This window comes from Capsella rubella, unplaced genomic scaffold (genome assembly GCF_000375325.1).
Source record: "Capsella rubella cultivar Monte Gargano unplaced genomic scaffold, Caprub1_0 scaffold_4, whole genome shotgun sequence".
Taxonomy (NCBI): Eukaryota; Viridiplantae; Streptophyta; class Magnoliopsida; order Brassicales; family Brassicaceae; genus Capsella; species Capsella rubella.
The window spans coordinates 5,410,346-5,429,289 of record NW_006238920.1 but is presented as its reverse complement, the minus strand read 5'-3'; the positions used below and the strand labels follow the sequence as shown (position 1 = coordinate 5,429,289).

The following is an 18,944-nucleotide window of genomic DNA, read 5'->3' as shown; positions in this document are numbered from 1 at the left end:
GTCCTGTAAAACACAAATTGTATCAGTGAACGTAGCAAGACACTTTGTTTGTTTGACAATTTTAGAAACTGAAATCAAAGTGCAAGTCAAGGTTGGCACAAAAAGAACGTTTGTGAGTGCAACTCGGTCCGAAAGAGGGAACTCTCCCATACTCAAAGCAAATGTTTTGCTTCCATCCGCAAAACCAACCGAACAAGGTGGAATGGAGACAACATTAATAAGAAGAGATAGACGACCATTCATATGATGAGAAGCCCCTGTGTCAAGAATAACATCGCCAAATTTCATCTTACCAGACAATTTATCAGACGAACCACTGGTTGTTTTTTCTTGAATTAATTGAGAAAGTACTTGAAGTTGTTCTTGTGTAAACTCCGGGAACGAAACGGAGGGATTTGAACTTGTTGCATGTGCTGTAGAGACCTGACCTCGACCACGACCAGAGCCAGCTCCGCGTCCGCCACGACCTCGACTAGAACCGCGACCTCCCCCCATTACGTTCGTGCCACCAATCGGGAAAGCCAACAATGGGCCAGCAGTCTTTCTTCTCATGACCCAAGCGACCACAATGAGAACACTCAACCGGACGTGTTTTGATGATGGAAGATTCAGCACGAGCTCGAGATGACGGTTCAGTCCCAGACGAGACTTGTCGGGTGACAAAACCAACAGCTTCGTGCCTCTCCTCTTGAAGACGTGAAGACCCGATCCGCTGTTCTTCTCTAATGACTTTAGAGTAAGCGAAACCTATCTTTGGAAGAGGATCCATATTGAGAATAGTCTGACTAATTCCTCTAAACCGTGAGTCATCAAGACCCATGAAAAATTGATGAACTTTTTCATTATCTCTTTCTTGAACAATTGCAGTCATGATTGAACCATGAGGAAAAACTGCAGTGGCTTGATAATTCTTCAATTCATCCCAAAGTTTCGACAACCGGCCAAAATAATCGATAACTTTTTGCCCGTTTTGTCGACACGAGGCGAGTTGAGATTTGATTTGATGAATTCGAACATTGTTGCTCACAGAGAAACGTTGTTTCAGTTCTTCCCAGAGAAGATGAGAATTAGAAATAAACGTAACAGTTGACTTAACCTTTGGTTCGATGGAGGCTCGAAGCCAACCAACAATCATGGAGTTTACTGTTTTCCAATTCTCAAAATCAGGATCAGTATTGGATGGCTCTGTGATCGTTCCATTGATGAAACCAGTCTTACGTTTGGCTTGTAGAGCATTCAACATCTCTTTAGCCCATTCATTGTAGTTCTCTCCATTCAACAAAACAGAGGTGATAACAGTACTCGGATTGTCGGAACTCGACAAGTTGTATGGTGAAACCACCGTGGACGAGGGAGGAGAAACAATAGCTCCAGAAGAGCTAGACTCTTGTTCACTTCCCGTAGACATAGTTAACTTGGCACGCAAGATAACACAAAATCAAAATTTTATGATGAAAACTAGGTTTATGATTAATTTTGCTCTGATACCATGTAGAAGAAGGTATTGAACTGACTTGGTTTTATTGATATCCCAACTTGGGTATTTATACAAAGAACATAAGACATGTGATAAACCTTATCACATAATAAATCATTATCATATTGTGAATATAAACTTAATAATATAAAGATATGCCTTTATCTCCTAATAGTTAGAGGTAATGATATTTTGGTCCACATGTTTAATAATAAATGTTAGGAATGGAAATTGTTAGCTTATGTGGTATATTTGTCCCAAAAACCTAAAATGATGGTATCTATGAAAATCTCCCTTAAAAATATTACTATTATATTACAAAAAAAATCAAAATAGGTACCTCTACTCGTGGAGATGCTCTAACACATTATCCCATGCTTAATCTTTACTTGTCTTTAAGCAGTCCAATTCCAAAGAAAATTTTTAAAAATGGTAACTCACTCTTCTTTGAGAAATCTTTTCTTTTGCACTCTTCTTCACCTTGATTCGAAAACTTATTTTATGTACTTCCCATCAAAAACATCAACACACCCTACTTGGAACCCCACAATCCAAAAGAACTTTCGATATTCTCATCACCAATATTCATTGCATCCCCTTACAACATTACGTTAATTTAAAAAGTGTGTAATCTTATCGAGAGAATATAATGTCGATCACAATGAGAATATAATGTCGATCACAATGCATTTTTGTCGACTCACTCGTCAAGGCTCTTTGAATAACAATGGTAAAGACTGTATAATAAAATGTAACTTTTGTTTTCTAAATATTTTCTATCCTAGTATGTATTACCTGGCTACATGCATATCATGCATTAATTGGGAGAGCACGTGAAGAGAAGATGGGTTTCCTTATTATTTTGCATTATTTAAGAAAACTTGGACCACAACAAGTGGTGAATCAGTATGCCAATTAAGTCAGCAGTTGTACAATCCACAAAGTTCAACTACAACAGATGTAACACACGGTCAGAAAGTCCACAAAGAAGAAAAATATGGACACTAATTAATTGGTCCTATACATTGAAAAGACAAACTCTACAAGTTCATTCTCAACCTTATCTTCTTTATCTTCATTTTAGATATTTCTTTCACATAGCAGAAACCTTGAGAAGAGTACCATGGTGACCAAAAACTCAACTGAGTTTGATCGTTATGCCGAGCGCAAAGCTTTTGATGAGACACAAGAAGGTGTCAAAGGGATCGTAGACGCTAAAATAACCCAAGTGCCTCGTATCTTCCACCACCCTACTCAAGATATCTTACCCGACAAGAATTCCTCTGTCTCTGTTTCAGACCTAGAGATCCCTATCATCGACTTTGCAAGCGTTCATGTGGATACAACATCAAGAGAAGCTGTCGTGGAACAAGTCAGAAACGCAGCACAGAATTGGGGATTCTTCCAAGTGGTGAATCATGGTGTTCCTTTAAACGTTCTTGAAGAGATGAAAGATGCAGTTCGTAGGTTTCACGAGGATGATCCTGAGGTCAAGAAATTATACTTCTCACGTGATGCTATCAAGAACAAGTTTGTTTACAATAGTAATTTCGATCTATACAGTTCTTCTTCGTCTGTTAACTGGAGAGATTCTATTACTTGTTACATGGCTCCAGATCCTCCAACTCCTGAGGAGCTCCCTGATACTTGCAGGTAAGTATTAGAACAAACTTAACTTAACCCTTATGTACTCATGTATCGTAAGTAATTGATATATCTAAGGTTGTTTATTGACTCAGGGATGCTATGTTTGAATACTCAAAGCATGTACTGAGTTTAGGTGGTTTGCTCTTTGAGCTTCTCTCAGAAGCATTAGGTTTGAAATCTGAGACCCTTAAGTGCATGGATTGCGTGAAGACATTGCTTATGCTCTGTCACTATTACCCACCTTGTCCACAACCTGACCTAACTTTAGGGATAAGCAAACATTCAGATAACTCCTTCCTCACGGTTCTTCTTCAAGACAACATCGGTGGTCTTCAAATTCTTCATCAAGATTCTTGGGTTGATGTCTCTCCTCTTCCCGGAGCTCTTGTCATCAACATCGGAGATTTCTTGCAGCTGATAACGAACGATAAGTTTGTAAGTGTGGAGCATAGAGTTCTTGCAAATAGGAAAGGACCAAGGGTTTCAGTAGCTAGCTTTTTCAGTTCAAGTATACGTCCAAATTCCAGGGTTTATGGACCGATGAAAGAGCTTGTGTCTGAAGAAAACCCTCCAAAGTACAGAGACACGACCATAACAGAGTACTCAAAAGGATTCTTTCAGAAAGGTCTCGATGGAACATCGCTTCTCTCAAATTTCAGGATATGAATAATAATAATAATAATAAATTAAAAAACTGTTTTTTACGTCTTTCTTTGGATCAGTTTACACTATTTCTGGATCTGCAATAATAAGAATCAAGACCAATGGGTCTAAGAAATATATACTGTGTGTGTGTCTATGTATGTATAAATGTACCATAAATCAGAAATAAATAGTGAGTATGTGTGTGTGTCTATGTATGTGTGCATAAATTTACCAAAAATAAGAAATAAATAGTGTGTGTGTCTATGTATGTGTCTATGTATGTGTGTGTTTATAAATCCCCATCAACCCATGTAAAAGTGTGTGTATGTACATATTAATGAAAGAAATAAATAGTGTGTGTATAAATTCCCTTTTACTAGAGAAATGCAATTTTACATGGGTTGATGGGTCAGGTCAAAATTAAAAATTAAACTGAAATTAAACAATTGGATACTTCGAAATCGGATATTTAACTGGGTTTGGATCTAATTTGGATTTTCTCAGCGGATTTCCTAATATTTTTATAGTTTATCCTCCTTTCACCTTTATTTGATCTTATTTTAATTTATTATACAAAAATATATCATATAAATATAGAATAAAAATTCATCTTTTTATTTTGAATATGTTGCAATTTGAATTTTTCAAAACGGAAATATATTACTCAATTGATAAATAAAATATTATTATAAACTTAAAATCTTATTAAAATAAAGATTGGATATCTAAAACGGGTTGGTTAAATGTATTGGTGAAAAAAACATATTTAAATCAAATTTTAGCAATGGTACATACAAAGTTTTATTAACAAAATATACTATTCAAATATTGATTAAATCAAATTTATAATACGAATAAGTTTGACTGATAAACTATATTAAGTATCAAACTATATAAATCACAGTAATTCACATGTTATTTTGTTAAACTCAGAATTATATAGTAAAGCAAGTAATCAATAATATTTTTACGAATACTACCCGTTACAGATTGGTCATTCAAAACATATATTCATTACAGACATATATGATTTACCATAATCAACTCCATTTATTTAACACAGCTTCATGCACTAACCATACTCGCTACTGTTTTTGGATAATATTAAATACAAACTAATTAAAAAATTAGTTATGAAAATAGCAAATTCATAATATAAAAATAATATATTTGTAAAGAAAACATATCTTAAAATACATTTGTATCACTTAGTAAATTAAAACATATTAATAATAGCCCGATAACTTTCTTCCGCGATAATAGCTCGATAACTTTCTTCCGCGCTGTAGCGCGGGTCCGATTCTAGTGTATATGTGTATGTTAAGCTACCCTTTTGTGATTCAATTTTCAACCAATAATTTGTTGTTATTTTCATACATACCATCTCAAAACAAAAATAAAAAAATTTAATTTTAGCCCTTTCATCTGAATTAGTTATTAATATTTAAATGATATGGCAATGATTTTTAATTTTATTTTATATTAAAAGAGATATTTTTGAAATTTCCCCGAAAAAATAGACCAGTATTTTTAGGCTTTTTCCCGTAATATTGTCTGTTTTTTTCCCTACCCTAATATTGTCTGTTATCAATAATGAAACACAAAAGTTGACTTTTTGTTTGGGGAAAAGGGCCATTTCATACATGTACCTAACCGAGCAGTGTCAATTTCTATCTGTACAAATGAGCAGTGTCAATTTCTACATGTACTTTAATAAAATTCAAATTTCACACCTGAACATTTCAAATCGAGCCAAATTTAGAGTCCACGTTAACGAAGATAAGTCAACACTAATGGATGCTGACTCAGCCTCCGCGTGTGTGATGATATGGCAGCATCTCTTATACGACTTCAAACCCAAGACCTCAAACATATTTAGCAAGGAACTTAACCAATTGATCCCACGAACATATTTGAAAAAATATGAAACTTATATACTTATAACCCTCGACAAGGAGGATGAAGAACACAAAATAATATGTATTAATTTCAAAATAGTTATATTAAATTATCCTAACTTATATACTTACATATATTATTTTGCATTATTATAAGTATTCATAAATATACTTATAATATTTAAATGATATGGCAGTTATTTTAAATTTTATTTTATATTGAAAATATGTATTTTTGAAATTCCCCAGAAAAAAATAGACCAGTAGTTTTTAGGCTTTTTCTCTAATGTTGTCTGGGTTTTTTTTCTTTTTTCTTTTTTTCCTACCCTAATATTGTCTGTTATCAATAATGAAACACAAAAGATGATGTTTTGTTTGCCTTAGGGGTTATCAAACCGGTTAAAATCAGATAAACCAAAAAAAAAAAACGGTTTGGTCTGCTCTCTAACTCTCCAATCACTTTTTCCCGGAACCGCCGCACGAAGCTGTAGTCAGTCGAGGTCATCAGACGCCATTGTTGCCGCACCTCTCTGACAAAGTAACCTATCAATCAATACTTTGCTTTCTCGATTCCCTTACCTGACACGTTTCCTTCAACTCTCTGCATAGTTTACTTCGAATCTGATTTGTATATTCTGATTTAGTTTCTGCAATCAAAGATGGGCAGCGAAACAGAGAAGCACAAACAAGCAAATAAAGAAGAGGAAGAAGAAATAGTCTGCTTGGAGTCATTCTTCATTAACGATGAGTAATTATGTTACAGAAACAAGAATACAAATGTTTGTTTAATTTGGTTTTTATAGCCTTTGGTTAAGTTTGTGTTTGTGGTTTGTTAAGACAGGTTTGTTTTGTCTTTGTCGGATGCAGTTACCAGTTGACGAAGTTTACATTTGGGTCACATGTTCTTGAGCTCTACTGTCTTCAATCAGCTTCAAGTGAGTTTCTTGCATTGTATTTTTTGCTTTCTTAGATGATAAAGGAGGAAACTTTATTGGTATAATATTTGATTTGGTTGTTGTGAGGTTTGTGTTATGATCAGAGCTGAACTTTTGTTGTTTATATGCTCTTCAAATCTTGACAAAGTTGATTTATTAGTCAACCTCAAGTCACTGATCTGTATTCGAAGATGGTTTATTCTTTGAATTCTCCACTATCGTTGTATTGTATCAAACTCAAAGTATCTGTACTCTTAAATTAAATTTTTGATATGATTGCTGTAAGGTTTGAGTTATGATCTGATTAACAAAGACTGATTTTTTTTTGTGAATTCATTCAAACAATCATTTTTGATTAGTGTATTGTTTGAACAGATTTTTTGAATGTTCTTGGAATTTTCGTAAATCACTTACCTCATTAGTCAATCTAGACTTACTGTTCTGTATTCTAGACTCTTGTATTCTTTGTACTTCTTTTGCCAATGAATTAATGAGCAATGAGAGTTCAGAGATTTTTCCATCTCTATCCTTGTAGTGTATATCGTAAAGCTGTATGGTTCTTACATAACAAAATGTCTAAAATGTTTGTGGGACAGCTGATTTTGATTTAACAGGGCAGCTGGTTTGGCCTGGTGCGATGCTTATGAATGGTTATCTCTCGGGAAATGCTGAGATTCTCCAAGGATGTTCAATTTTGGAGCTGGGATCTGGTGTTGGTTTGTGCTTTTTATGACCTCTCTCATTTTCTATTTTGATTGTAACACACTAATGCATCTTGTTTATCCTAGTACTGAGTGGTGATTTACCACCTTTGCACATGCCTTCATCTATATTGTCAACATCATCACTCGGTGTTAGATATGCTGTATGTAGTTAGTAGTTACCTGAATTCACCGTTATTCGCATTCACATATATAAATTCCTAAAGGTGTGCTCTTTCTTTGGTCTTTGAGGACATAATAGAGAGACTAGTTCCTTAATATGCAGAATGTTCATGTTTAGTTTCTGATCTTCATCTTTTATAACTCAGGTATAACTGGTGTTCTCTGTAGCAAATTTTGCCGTAAAGTTATTTTTACTGACCATAACGATGAAGTGCTCAAGGCAAGGTTGCGTTGCTGAAGAGTTTCTCTCAAAATTCATCATTTGTAGAAGTTTAATCAGTTTTTTTTTTTTTTTAACTTTTCAGATACTGAAGAAAAACATCGAGCTGCATGGACATTCGTGCGGTCCTAACCCCTCAGCTGGTTAGAAAATAAAACAAATTAAGCTATTGATTCTCATCGTTATATTACAATTGGGTTCTTTTTGACATTTCTATGTACAGAACTAGAGGCTGCAAAGCTAGAATGGGGAAATAGTGATCATCTAGGTGAAATTTTACAGAAACACAATGATGGCTTTGATCTTATCCTCGGAGCTGATATCTATATCCTTATGTTCGCTAACAATTTTTTTTCATCCACATAGTACAGTGGTTGATTGTAATGTTGTTGATGACGTTCTGGTATTGGTCTGGATTGGGATGCTTATAAAAATACATCTTTAGTTTGAAGAATCAACAAAGAACATAAGGTTTTAGTGGTTTATCTTCTGTTAGGTTCAGATTTGGGTTAGTTCAGATCAGTTTAACCATAGGACCCTCTGATTTACTCCATAATGAAAAGCCTTGACGTTACGTAAGCTTTCAGCAATCAAGTGTGCCATTGCTATTTGACAGTGTTGAGCAGCTTCTGCGTATCAGGGGACGCGGAAACTGCAAGTTCATACTAGCATACGTATCACGGGCTAAACAGTAAGTTTGTCAGCCATAAACATTTACATTTTCCTCTTATGGCTGCGATTTTCATATGATTTAAAAACATTGTTTCAGGATGGATTCTGCAATCTTGAGGGAAGGCGCTCGGCACGGGATGCTGATGAATGAAGTTTCCGGGACTCGGTGTACCGTAGCAAACTTGGAAGGGGTCATATATGAGATTACTCTTCAATAGAAGAAGAAAGGAATTGGGTTGTTGGGAGTAATTTATTTTTCCCTTAATGCTTGAAAATTTTGTACCATTGTTATTTTATGTTCTTTAGATGCATACATTGTGGTTGCTTTGAAGTATAACCACAGTTGTTAGCTGAGAAACTGTTGCAACTAACATATTTCCTTCATGATAGTTGCCATGTCCAATTTCTTAATTTCACCTACTTATCAGTTTTCAATGTGCATTTTGTATATTATCTTATCCATTTCAACATCATTGGATCATCACCTTTATCCTTAAGTGACTTTTAATTGTATAAAAATAATCATTAAAAGTGCTTATTGAACATAGAAGTGTGTTAGCCAAAGCATAATATTCAAAGATTAAAAAATGAACTCTTTTAGGACTCATAAATCACTTATTGGTAGAAATTCCAAAAAGCAACTCAAGATTTCAAAAGCTCCCGCATTATTTGTTTAGTCTTATTTTATTTGAAAATGTCATTCAAGTAGGTGAAAATAAGTAAACTAGATATTTTTGTTTTGTATGTGTTTAAATAAATAGTCCGATATCATGTAAAACATCATCTTATTTACTTAAACATCCACTAAATTTATATTATTTAATTAAGAGAAATTCATTAAGACCACTATGAGATCCAGGTTTGCGGAAAAGCTTAAGAGAACTCCACAATTAATTAATAAGTTACAACCACACTTTCAAGTTTTTTATATATTAAAAAAATACAAGTATTGATATGATTCTATAATTTTTTTCTTTCAAAAATTTGTTTTCAAATATGTAAAATTTAAAATTTTAGGTTTAGGTGACTATGGCTACGATTGGTAAGGACTGTTTAGATTTTAAAACCTGGTTTTTGACGCTTCTAAAAAATTAAGATAGCAAAGAAGGCAAAAAGTAAAGTGACTTTCAATGCTTTAAAAAAAAATAAAAACCAAAAAGTTTGATTGACAAAATAATTGCTTTAAAGAGTTTAAATATTTTTAAAGCCTTTAAAGTACCCAACCAATCGGCCACTATGTTAAAATTACAATATAGTTTTTAGGGGTATGTTTTATTGTTTAAGACTTTAGTTCCGAAATTTAAAATTTTAGTTTTAATTTTGTAGTATTTTTGAAAAATAAGAAAATAAAATTAATAATGATAAGTTTTTCTCGAAGACAAATTGATGGTTGAAAAAAAGAACTCAAATATTTATGAAAATTGCCTATTAATTCAACGATACTGTATGTATCTCACACAGTCACACACTCCACTCGTTTAAAATGCACTTACTTAATATGATCAAAATTCCAAAAACAATTTCCACCATATAATAATAATTTAATACACTTATTTGAAATTTCTGGTCCAATCAGTAAAGAACGAAAAAAACATGTATTAATTAATTATGTATTTATTGAGGACTAAATTAAATGTTTAGTCACACATCTCCCCAACTCCAAAGAGGACGGACCAACCAGAAAAATTAGAGGAGATAAACTTGACGCGTCTCTTCTTCTTCAACCTCCGTCTCCTTTACGTCACCGGAAAACAAATCTCATCGCCGGAGAAACTGATCCCACCTCTTTCACGGTAAGTCTCGTCCTCTCCTTTTTCTTCGATTGTACCGATCACGAACGATTACGAGTTTTTACGGTATGATTTTCGTCAAATCGGAGAACATTTGTCGTAGATTTTTACAAATTTTGGATAAGAATTAGAGAATCGAGTTTGGGATTTGGTTTTGGAGTATTTGAACAAATGTTTTGAGCAATGGACCTGACAATTTTCTCCAGAACTGTTGCTGAAAAAAAAAATGCAATGGAATGGGGTGAGACGAGCCCATTCTATGTGGTGCAAGAGTTTAACAAACAAAACTCATTTGCATCATCCTTCTATTCCAGTCTTACATTTCCTCACCACCATGTCGAGTTTGGAGGAGCCGCTTGGATTTGACAAGTTGCCAAGTATGAGTACAATTGATAGGATTCAGAGGTTTTCTTCCGGTGCTTGTCGGCCTCGGGATGATTTCGGCATGGGACATCGTTGGATTGATGGAAGAGATTGCAGTACCTCAAATAGTTGCATGTAAGTTGGCTTTATCTATGGCATCTTTAGTTTGTGTCAATTTTTGTTGTTTCTTATAGTCTTGAAATATTTGTTGACTTACAGTGATGATGATAGAAGTTTTGGTAAAGAGTCTTTTCCGTGGAGAAGGCATACTCGGAAATTATCTGAAGGCGAACTACATCTGATTCGGAATATTTCAGTTTCGGGAAGGACTTCTACAGTTTCTGGAATTTTAAGGGAATCCAGAAGTTTTAAGGAGCATAAGTATAGTACATTGAGCAATGAAAATAGCACTCCACATATAAATCATAAGGTAATTTGCTTGATGGATGAATATAGTTTTTCATTTCCCTTCTATGTAGAATATTTTTAAAAATGTATGTCTCTAAAATGATTCATCTTGTTTTCATTTCCCAATACAGTAACCTTTTTCTCTAATCTTATTCTGTTTTTTTTTTTTTTTTTTTTTTTTTTTTTTTTTTTTCTGTTTGAAATTCAGATCTCTAAAGGTATACCAAAGTTTGTGAAGATTGTAGAAGTTGGTCCAAGGGATGGCCTGCAAAATGAGAAAAATATAGTACCCACATGTATAAAGGTGGAACTAATTCAGAGATTAGTTTCTGCTGGATTGTCCGTTGTCGAGGCTACAAGTTTTGTATCACCAAAATGGGTTCCCCAGGTACTGCTGGTGTTTGTGAATTTTATTTTTCCTGAACTTTCATTTGGTGTCTCCCGTAATTAAGCATATAAAGCGACCACTTTAAAGAAATAACTTACTTTTGCTGTAGGTACACAATTCTACAACTTTATGATAGAAATGGATGTTTCCTTTGTAGTTTAGCTGTACAAATAGGTGTATAAGATGCAGCAATATAGTTTTTCAGTTTGTATTGTTGGGCATCTCACTAGGAGTGTATTTTGAAATCTCTCACGCATCATGGAATAAGTTTAACTGAGTACTAGCTGCCAACTCGAAAACAAATCCATTCTTGTTCATATGGTCGCTTGTTCTTACATTGAACAGAGAAACAAGCATACCATTTCTTGGATTTTTTTTTGGTTACAATCTATAGTTCAAATTGCTTCTGATAGGCAACACAATAGAGAAAACCATTTTCCATGTAGAAATACTTGTAGTGGATGCTTAAGTGAAACTAATTTAACTGAACATAAATTTGTACTATTTCGCATTGTAGCTTGCAGATGCAAAGGATGTAATGGATGCTGTAAATACTTTAGATGGGGCTCGATTGCCGGTTCTGACACCAAATCTGAAAGTATGTACCAATATTCTCCTAAGACTCTTGAAACAATTATTTGTTTCTTACCTTTGAACACCAACGTGGAGTGCTTGTTTATTTTTAGGGCTTTGAAGCGGCTGTATCTGCAGGTGCTAAGGAAGTTGCAATCTTTGCATCAGCTTCTGAGTCATTCTCCTTGTCAAATATTAATTGTACCATCGAAGACAGTCTTTTGAGATATCGTGCTGTTACCACTGCTGCAAAGGAGCATGGGATTCCCGTCCGTGGGTTCGTTTCTCCTAATTTCTCTTGATTCTTGTTATTGGTGGAACTGATTTCCAATTTTCGACCCTAGTATAACACTTATAACAGAAACTGTTGGTTCTAAATAAAGTCCATGATTATTTCCCAATGTTGAAGGTATGTATCTTGCGTTGTGGGGTGTCCAGTGGAGGGAGCCGTTCCACCCTCGAAAGTAGCTTATGTTGTGAAAGAACTCCACGACATGGGCTGCTTTGAGATTTCTCTAGGTGACACAATCGGGATCGGTACTCCTGGTAATTTCTTTACAAAAAATCTTGCATAGTTTATTCAGTTACGCTAGTGCGTGAGTATATGCATACATATAACAATGATAAGCATTGGATGGCTCAAATATTAGCTACCTAGCCTAGGAATGCATCCATCCGATTAAAGCTGTTGCCAGTTGGTTAGAGAGTAGTTAGTGAGGGCTAGGTTAATGAGAAATGCCTTGACAGATTATTTTGGGTGTGGATGTCTTGGTTTGGGTGCTAGCTCTTGGTTGAGAGTTAAACTCTCTCATTAATCAAGTCCCTCTATTTGGTGAATTGAATAAATCAGGTTCTGTGGTTCCCATGCTCGAAGCCGTGATGGCAGTTGTGCCAGCGGACAAGCTTGCTGTTCATTTCCACGACACCTATGGACAAGCTCTTGCAAACATATTGATGTCTCTCCAAGTAAGTCAAGCTTTAATAGAATAACATATCGGTTTATACAATTTCATTTATGCTTCAACATTTGTTGGTGCAAAGCAGATGGGAATAAGCATAGTAGACTCATCAATTGCTGGACTAGGCGGCTGTCCATATGCAAAAGGAGCTTCTGGAAATGTAGCCACAGAAGATGTGGTTTACATGTTGAATGGTTTAGGCGTCCAAACCAATGTCGACTTGGGAAAGCTAATTGCAGCTGGAGATTTCATCAGCAAGCATCTCGGCCGTCCCAACGGTTCAAAGGCTGCTGTTGCACTCAACCGTCAGATTACAGCTGATGCTTCCAAGATATGAGTTTTATTAGAGGATTCACATATCGGAAGTCTTATGAATACGACTATACGAGAGACTTTATGAATGTGGGTATAAATTTTATGTAAGATGATGTATGAATGGTTCATTGGTATAAACGATGCAATTGAAAGGCACAAATGGTTTTATTCTTGTATCTTTGCAATGTTCTACGATACGTTATATGCATAATGTCGCGAAAACTCATCTCAATCATTATCTTCCGAAATTAATCGTTGTGTTCATCGAGCTAGGTTTGAAGACTCTTCTTAAGAGGCATGATTAGGACCCTTGTCTCTGATAGCAACTAATGCAGCAGTAATTACGCTTGAAACCCCGAGTATCAATTGATCACGAGATCAACAACCATATCTAACAGTTTTCGGCTTTTCTCTAGTATCAATGGATCAAGAGAAAGGAGAAACAAAGACTTGAAAGAGAGAAAGCATATATGTTTTATTAATAAAAATCAACCAACAACTTAGAATACATTAGCTAGAGTATTTATATTGAAACTTAGAAACCCTAGTCAAGCCTTGATGCATGAATAAAGTATGAAATAACGTGAATGATTGATGTGAAATAAATAAAAGCATGAAGTGAAATAGTGATGTGAAATATGTGGTGTGTAGCTATTGATGTGAAATATGTGATGTGAAGCGAAATATGTAGTGTGTAAATAAGTGTGAAAATAATATGCTATTTTTTAGTCACTAGATTGGGTACCCGTGCGTTGCGCGAGATATTAATTTAAAATCTCTTTTATCAATATTAATCTGAGCATAACTATAACCATTCAAATTTTAAAAGATAAACGCTATATAATTAAACACTAAACTAAAATTTTAAGCGATATACAACATATATATTGTTGGCGATAGTGTTTTCTTGACAAATAAATGATTTAATATTATTACATGGTAACAAAGATTACTTGAAAAGATTTGCGAGAAGAGTAAATGGCATCGACGACCATTTACGATTAGATGTTGATACAAATATAACACCGTTCTATATATAACACGAATTTACCGAGCCTCATATACATCGTTAAGTGTAAAGATACATATATAATATCTTTTCGCTAGAGTAGGTTTAGCGAACTTGCTTTATCCATCGGAAAAAGTGCAATGTGGTAAAAGAGAACTCTCGACCAAATCATGAATGGGTTTAAGACATATCATAACAATTTCTTCCTTAATAATAGTCCATTTTGGGTTAAAAGCATTTGATTCAAATGATGGGATATCAAACTTGTTTTTCTTTTTTTTCATTATGTTAGAAAGTTATAGTTCTACTTGAGAATAAGTAAACTTTTTTTTTGAGGTATGCTACAGAAATTACATATCACTTTGCGACTTATATATGACTTTTTATATATATTTCATAGTAAAACTCATGAATAATGTGATAATTAATTATTAATTATTTTAGAATATGGATAATAATTTTTTTTTTATAATTTTATATTTTTAAATAGAATTTCACGGCATAAAGTTTGACCTTTCAAATATTTTTGTCTTAGAGTATTTTAAATTAGTTTAGCAATCTTTTGTTTTTAGTTAAAATTTCATAATTAATAAAAATATGTAATATTTTTTTAGAACTTATGTTTCACTTTAAATTTATTTTTCCTCTTTAAAATTCTAAAATTAAAATTAAAAACAATTTGTATTATTTTACCATGTATTTAAAATTTACTTAAATTTTAAAACACATTAGAACATTTAAAATTCCAAAGTATGATTATTTTAAAGTTTGCTGTTGTTTAGAGTTTGAATCATACTATTATTACTAATAAAATTCTCATAGTATTGGTTTTACTATTTTTAATTTAATTTATTTCACATATTTTTATTTTAATTATTTATTTATTACCATGAAAAGAAATTCTATGTTAACATTATGTAAATTTCTTTTTTCTTTATTTTTAAGTTTTATTAATTATGATTAACGTATTATGCACTAAATGAATGTTAGGAAGTGAGGAAGTTGCAGGGAGGATATGCTAAACCTTTTCAGACTGAACAGTAACGCCTATATTATCAAAATAAATGTAAAATCATCGAAACTTAGTTGGGGATAAGAAGCAAAGGAAAGGAGTTTAGAATTTGTTAATATATGTTAGAATTAAATTACGCATTTAAGTACCTTAGGCGTGGAGATTTGAAAAGAAAGAATCGCATGAGCGATTATTAAATCAGAAAGGGCCTGAGTTTCTGAATTTTGATAAGCTGAAGTGGAAATGACATAAATCCGTAGAAGAAAGAACGTAAGTGAGAGAAAACCTAAACCTATTAACTTATTTGGGTTTATAATATATTGGGCTAAACAAGGTGTTCATTTTGATGTCATAGAAAATAAACTCAATTTGGATATAAAAGTGTTGGAGATTAAATTACAAACTAACACGCCAAAAGACAATAAAATGATACACAAAAAATATGGGTTCAGATTATTTGTTGGGCTTGACACAATAATTAGAAAAAATGCTGACGTAGATTGCTTTAGAGGGAGAGAAAACTCTCCCATTATATATATATATATATATATATATATATTTACTATTAATATCAAGCTTGATGAAGAGTATTGATCACAAGTTTGAGTGTCTAAAATTGAGTCATTTGTATTTTCCTGAGAGTAGTCATTATACATAATAAAAGCTTTCTCTTTGTATAAAACATTTTTCCTTTGAGTCTCTTTAATAAACACTTTCTATATACTACTAGTCTCTTAAACCATGTCCATTGGTAAACATATAAGGGTATCTTTAAAGAGAAAATTGTACGATCTGCCATGAACAGTAACGTTTTCTATAGCCAATGCCATTTTTACATTTTCCTTCTCCCGGGTGCCACATCTCCAACCTAAGAAGACCATTCTACCCTTGTACAACTGAGATTAGTTTTGTTTTTATTTTTCTTTTTCTTCTTTGACATAAAGTCAAACAATCTAAAACGTACGAAACTTCAAAGTTCCTCTTTTTCACTTTTTCTTTTTTCTTAATTTTCTCTCTCGGCAACTTCCTATTTTTCGGGGATCAATCTCTATTTGTTTTTATCTGGTTTGTGATGAAATTGTTCGACCACAACGATGAATAACGATACTTCACTCTAGGTATGTAGTCCATGCCGGCAGACCATATCCATTTTTCCAGCCCGTTATTTTCTTTATCAATGGACCAGATCTGATGGACCATAATCGATAGAATAAGCTTGTCCATTGTACAGATCTTCCGAAAACACAAGCGATTGATTAGAGGATGAAACAAGTGATGCATCTATGGAAGTCGTCATCTACGATCCATCTAGGTTTACACTTTGGATCACACATTTTGTGTGTCGATAGACTAGATCCGGTGGACTAGATCTAGTGGACATAAATGTTGTCTCTACTAAAACAACGGAGCTTCTTCCGCCTAGCCTAGAGATACACTCGCCGAACCCGAGAACCCTACCTACAAAGCAGAGTTATAACTGTCGACGCCGGCGAACACGAAGAAGGTGATGTCGACGTCGTTAAGGCTTCCATCGAAGCTGAGGTTGCATGTGTAGAGAGAAGTTACAATTCCAAATTTATTCCCTTGTGGACTTGTTTTCCATTCCGATGTTGTCCATTGTAACACTAAAATTTTGTCCTTCTCAGATCGTCTCTTCGATCCACCGCAAAGGACATAAATCCTTGTCCCTAAACCCAGTCAAGAGTTGTGCATCGAGGCAATCAACACAAGTTTTTGATGGACCAGAATCACGCAGCGGAGGACGGAAAATGTTGTTGACCACTTATGCAACTAGTCCTATATAGTTATCCTTTTCTAGTGTCAGGAAGCCTACTAAATGTATTGTCCATCTAAATATCTGCTAACTCATTCTTTTTGTTTTTTTTTTGTATGTAGATGGACTATATAAAATTGTTTTCAAAATTGTCCTTCGACTATTTCATTTTGTGTAGACAACATCGCTGAAGACAACACTAATGGAGCACAATCTAAGGGGATTGACTCTTCTTTTCTTCCACCTCGGTGATTTGCAACCAACTATTATCCTATAGGAGGTCACATCAACTTCTATTTTAGCCCGAAATATCTACCAAAAGCTTAAAGCTATTTGTTTCTTAGCAAAGTTAACACCTAAAACTTATGCGATTTTATCCTCAAACTCTGCAAATTTTGTATATTCCCTGATAGACATACATCTTGCTATTTGTCCACCACGATCTGTGAATTTCCATACGTTGAATATGTCCATCTCCTCTCGATGATGCACACCATCTTGTCCATTACGTCCACATTGCAATGTCGAAAGATTAAAGTGGAAATATTGTTTTACCCACAATAAATGATGGACGACATCTCTCTATATCTTGTCCATTTTATGGTTGCATCCACCACTTCCATAAAATATCTTTGTTACTTGTCCTCCATTAATACACCTTAAATCTGGGTTTGCTTCTTTTTTTATTCTCTAATTATTTAACTAATCAATTATTTTCTGGGTATTAGCCTACACTACTCCCATTTAATGCTCTCCTGGGCAGCCACAAAAAAATTAAATTTGCTATAGTTTTTGTGAATCCAGCGCACACTCTCTCCTCTCTCCTGAGGGTAATTTTGTCAATTATTCTCTGCTATTATTAACCAAAATGGCACTCCAGAAAATACTTTGAGAAAATGGCAAAGACTTCTTCCTTATTCATGTATGCACGTCTTGAAGCTTCATACAATGAACCTAGACACCCCAAGGAGTAATGGATTCACACCCAAGCTTTCAAGACCCAAGGCATCTCTCTACTTGCCTTATTTTGCCGATTTGGTTCATAAAGTCCCAACGGCAAGTGTAATTAATTTTGTGCGATTTGTTTCTTGTTTTACATTATTAGCACGTGTAGCTGAGCCTACATAAGCTCATTAGCTTGTTCATTTGTAATGACCCTTGATCAATTTAAAGTAATAGAAAGTTTTCTTCTTGTCAAAGTTTGAGTCTTTGTCAATCTTGTTCTTTAGTTATTTGTGAGTGAGTCACTTAGTGCTTTAGAAACTTGCAGATTAAGTTTGTTGAGTGATTCAACATCCTTCATTCGTCCATTGATCGAGTGAGTCGATTATCCCACTGATTGAGCGAGTCAATCACCTGAACTATCCCCTGAACCACCTTGATTCACGAGAGAGTGCTTCTGGCCAGCTCGTGAATTCCTTCTTCCGCAAGCTAAGCTTGGAATCTCTTGATCATCAAGTGATCTAAAGTTTGGAGTGATTCCAATCTTGTATCATATCCGCTTTAACATTTTTGCTACGAGGGATAAGAGATAAAAAGAACCATCAATTTTTACTTTCTGGAGAATAAGTAGAATATGCTGACTACAGGGTTGGAAAAGACATGCCACGAGAGATATGATAAAAAGAAAGATGAAAATCCTTCTCTATCGATTTTTATTTTTTCGAGGTAAGTAGAAAATGTCGACCACTCGGATAGTAAACACATTCACTAAGTGTGAACTAAGAAAAGCTACATCACGTTTCTCAAATAGTTGGCGTTATCAAGTAACCCAAAGTATTAATTTGAGGTTCCCTCGACGTTGAGGGGCATCGTTCAAAGATTCTTATAAACAGAAATCCAAAATGTTAGTTGGACACATGATTATTTGTTGATATAGAAATCACATGATAGAATTATTGGAAATTAAGAGATATTTTCAATCATATAATTGCCTCATACAACAACCTCTGTTAATCCCTCACAATTGTTGTCG

General features: G+C 34.2%; 3 protein-coding genes across 6 annotated transcripts; all 3 read left to right on the top strand.

Moving 5' to 3' along the window:
* Window positions 1-2,512: 2,512 nt before the first annotated feature.
* Window positions 2,513-4,037, top strand: LOC17889143 (1-aminocyclopropane-1-carboxylate oxidase homolog 12). Its single transcript, XM_006294405.2, has 2 exons — window positions 2,513-3,130; window positions 3,217-4,037. The coding sequence occupies exons 1-2, from the start codon at window positions 2,601-2,603 to the stop codon at window positions 3,788-3,790; spliced, it is 1,104 nt and encodes a 367-aa protein (XP_006294467.1). The 5' UTR covers window positions 2,513-2,600; the 3' UTR covers window positions 3,791-4,037.
* Window positions 4,038-6,088: 2,051 nt separating this feature from the next.
* Window positions 6,089-8,813, top strand: LOC17888818 (protein-lysine N-methyltransferase EFM3). Of its 3 annotated transcripts, none has more exons than XM_023784070.1 (9): window positions 6,089-6,205; window positions 6,312-6,415; window positions 6,535-6,602; window positions 7,199-7,318; window positions 7,633-7,706; window positions 7,792-7,849; window positions 7,930-8,031; window positions 8,286-8,397; window positions 8,476-8,813. In XM_023784070.1, exons 2-9 carry the CDS (start codon window positions 6,327-6,329, stop codon window positions 8,594-8,596), a joined length of 744 nt encoding a protein of 247 aa, XP_023639838.1. In that variant the 5' UTR covers window positions 6,089-6,205; window positions 6,312-6,326; the 3' UTR covers window positions 8,597-8,813. The 3 variants fall into 3 exon arrangements, with proteins under 3 accessions (XP_023639838.1, XP_023639839.1, XP_023639840.1); XM_023784071.1 differs by having other exon boundaries at window positions 6,091-6,205; window positions 6,327-6,415; XM_023784072.1 differs by lacking the exon at window positions 6,089-6,205 and having other exon boundaries at window positions 6,328-6,446.
* Window positions 8,814-10,031: 1,218 nt separating this feature from the next.
* LOC17889331 (hydroxymethylglutaryl-CoA lyase, mitochondrial) lies at window positions 10,032-13,352 on the top strand. 2 transcript variants are annotated; one of them, XM_023784069.1, is made up of 9 exons: window positions 10,032-10,171; window positions 10,483-10,666; window positions 10,751-10,961; window positions 11,148-11,327; window positions 11,845-11,925; window positions 12,014-12,177; window positions 12,310-12,446; window positions 12,751-12,866; window positions 12,945-13,352. In XM_023784069.1, the coding sequence occupies exons 2-9, from the start codon at window positions 10,503-10,505 to the stop codon at window positions 13,194-13,196; spliced, it is 1,305 nt and encodes a 434-aa protein (XP_023639837.1). In that variant the 5' UTR covers window positions 10,032-10,171; window positions 10,483-10,502; the 3' UTR covers window positions 13,197-13,352. The 2 variants fall into 2 exon arrangements, with proteins under 2 accessions (XP_023639837.1, XP_006294144.1); XM_006294082.2 differs by having other exon boundaries at window positions 10,375-10,666.
* The last annotated feature ends 5,592 nt before the right edge of the window (window positions 13,353-18,944 follow it).

Coding starts and splice junctions, on each gene's coding strand:
- LOC17889331 (XM_006294082.2), top strand. CDS start 10,395: ATGCAATGGAATGGGGTGAGACGAGCCCATTCTATGTGGTGCAAGAGT. Junction 11,926..12,013: donor TTCTGACACCAAATCTGAAA/GTATGTACCAAT, acceptor GTTTATTTTTAG/GGCTTTGAAGCGGCTGTATC. Junction 12,447..12,750: donor AATCGGGATCGGTACTCCTG/GTAATTTCTTTA, acceptor TGAATAAATCAG/GTTCTGTGGTTCCCATGCTC.
- LOC17888818 (XM_023784070.1), top strand. CDS start 6,327: ATGGGCAGCGAAACAGAGAAGCACAAACAAGCAAATAAAGAAGAGGAA. Junction 7,850..7,929: donor CGGTCCTAACCCCTCAGCTG/GTTAGAAAATAA, acceptor TTCTATGTACAG/AACTAGAGGCTGCAAAGCTA. Junction 8,032..8,285: donor TATCCTCGGAGCTGATATCT/ATATCCTTATGT, acceptor GACGTTACGTAA/GCTTTCAGCAATCAAGTGTG.
- LOC17889143 (XM_006294405.2), top strand. CDS start 2,601: ATGGTGACCAAAAACTCAACTGAGTTTGATCGTTATGCCGAGCGCAAA. Junction 3,131..3,216: donor GAGCTCCCTGATACTTGCAG/GTAAGTATTAGA, acceptor TTATTGACTCAG/GGATGCTATGTTTGAATACT.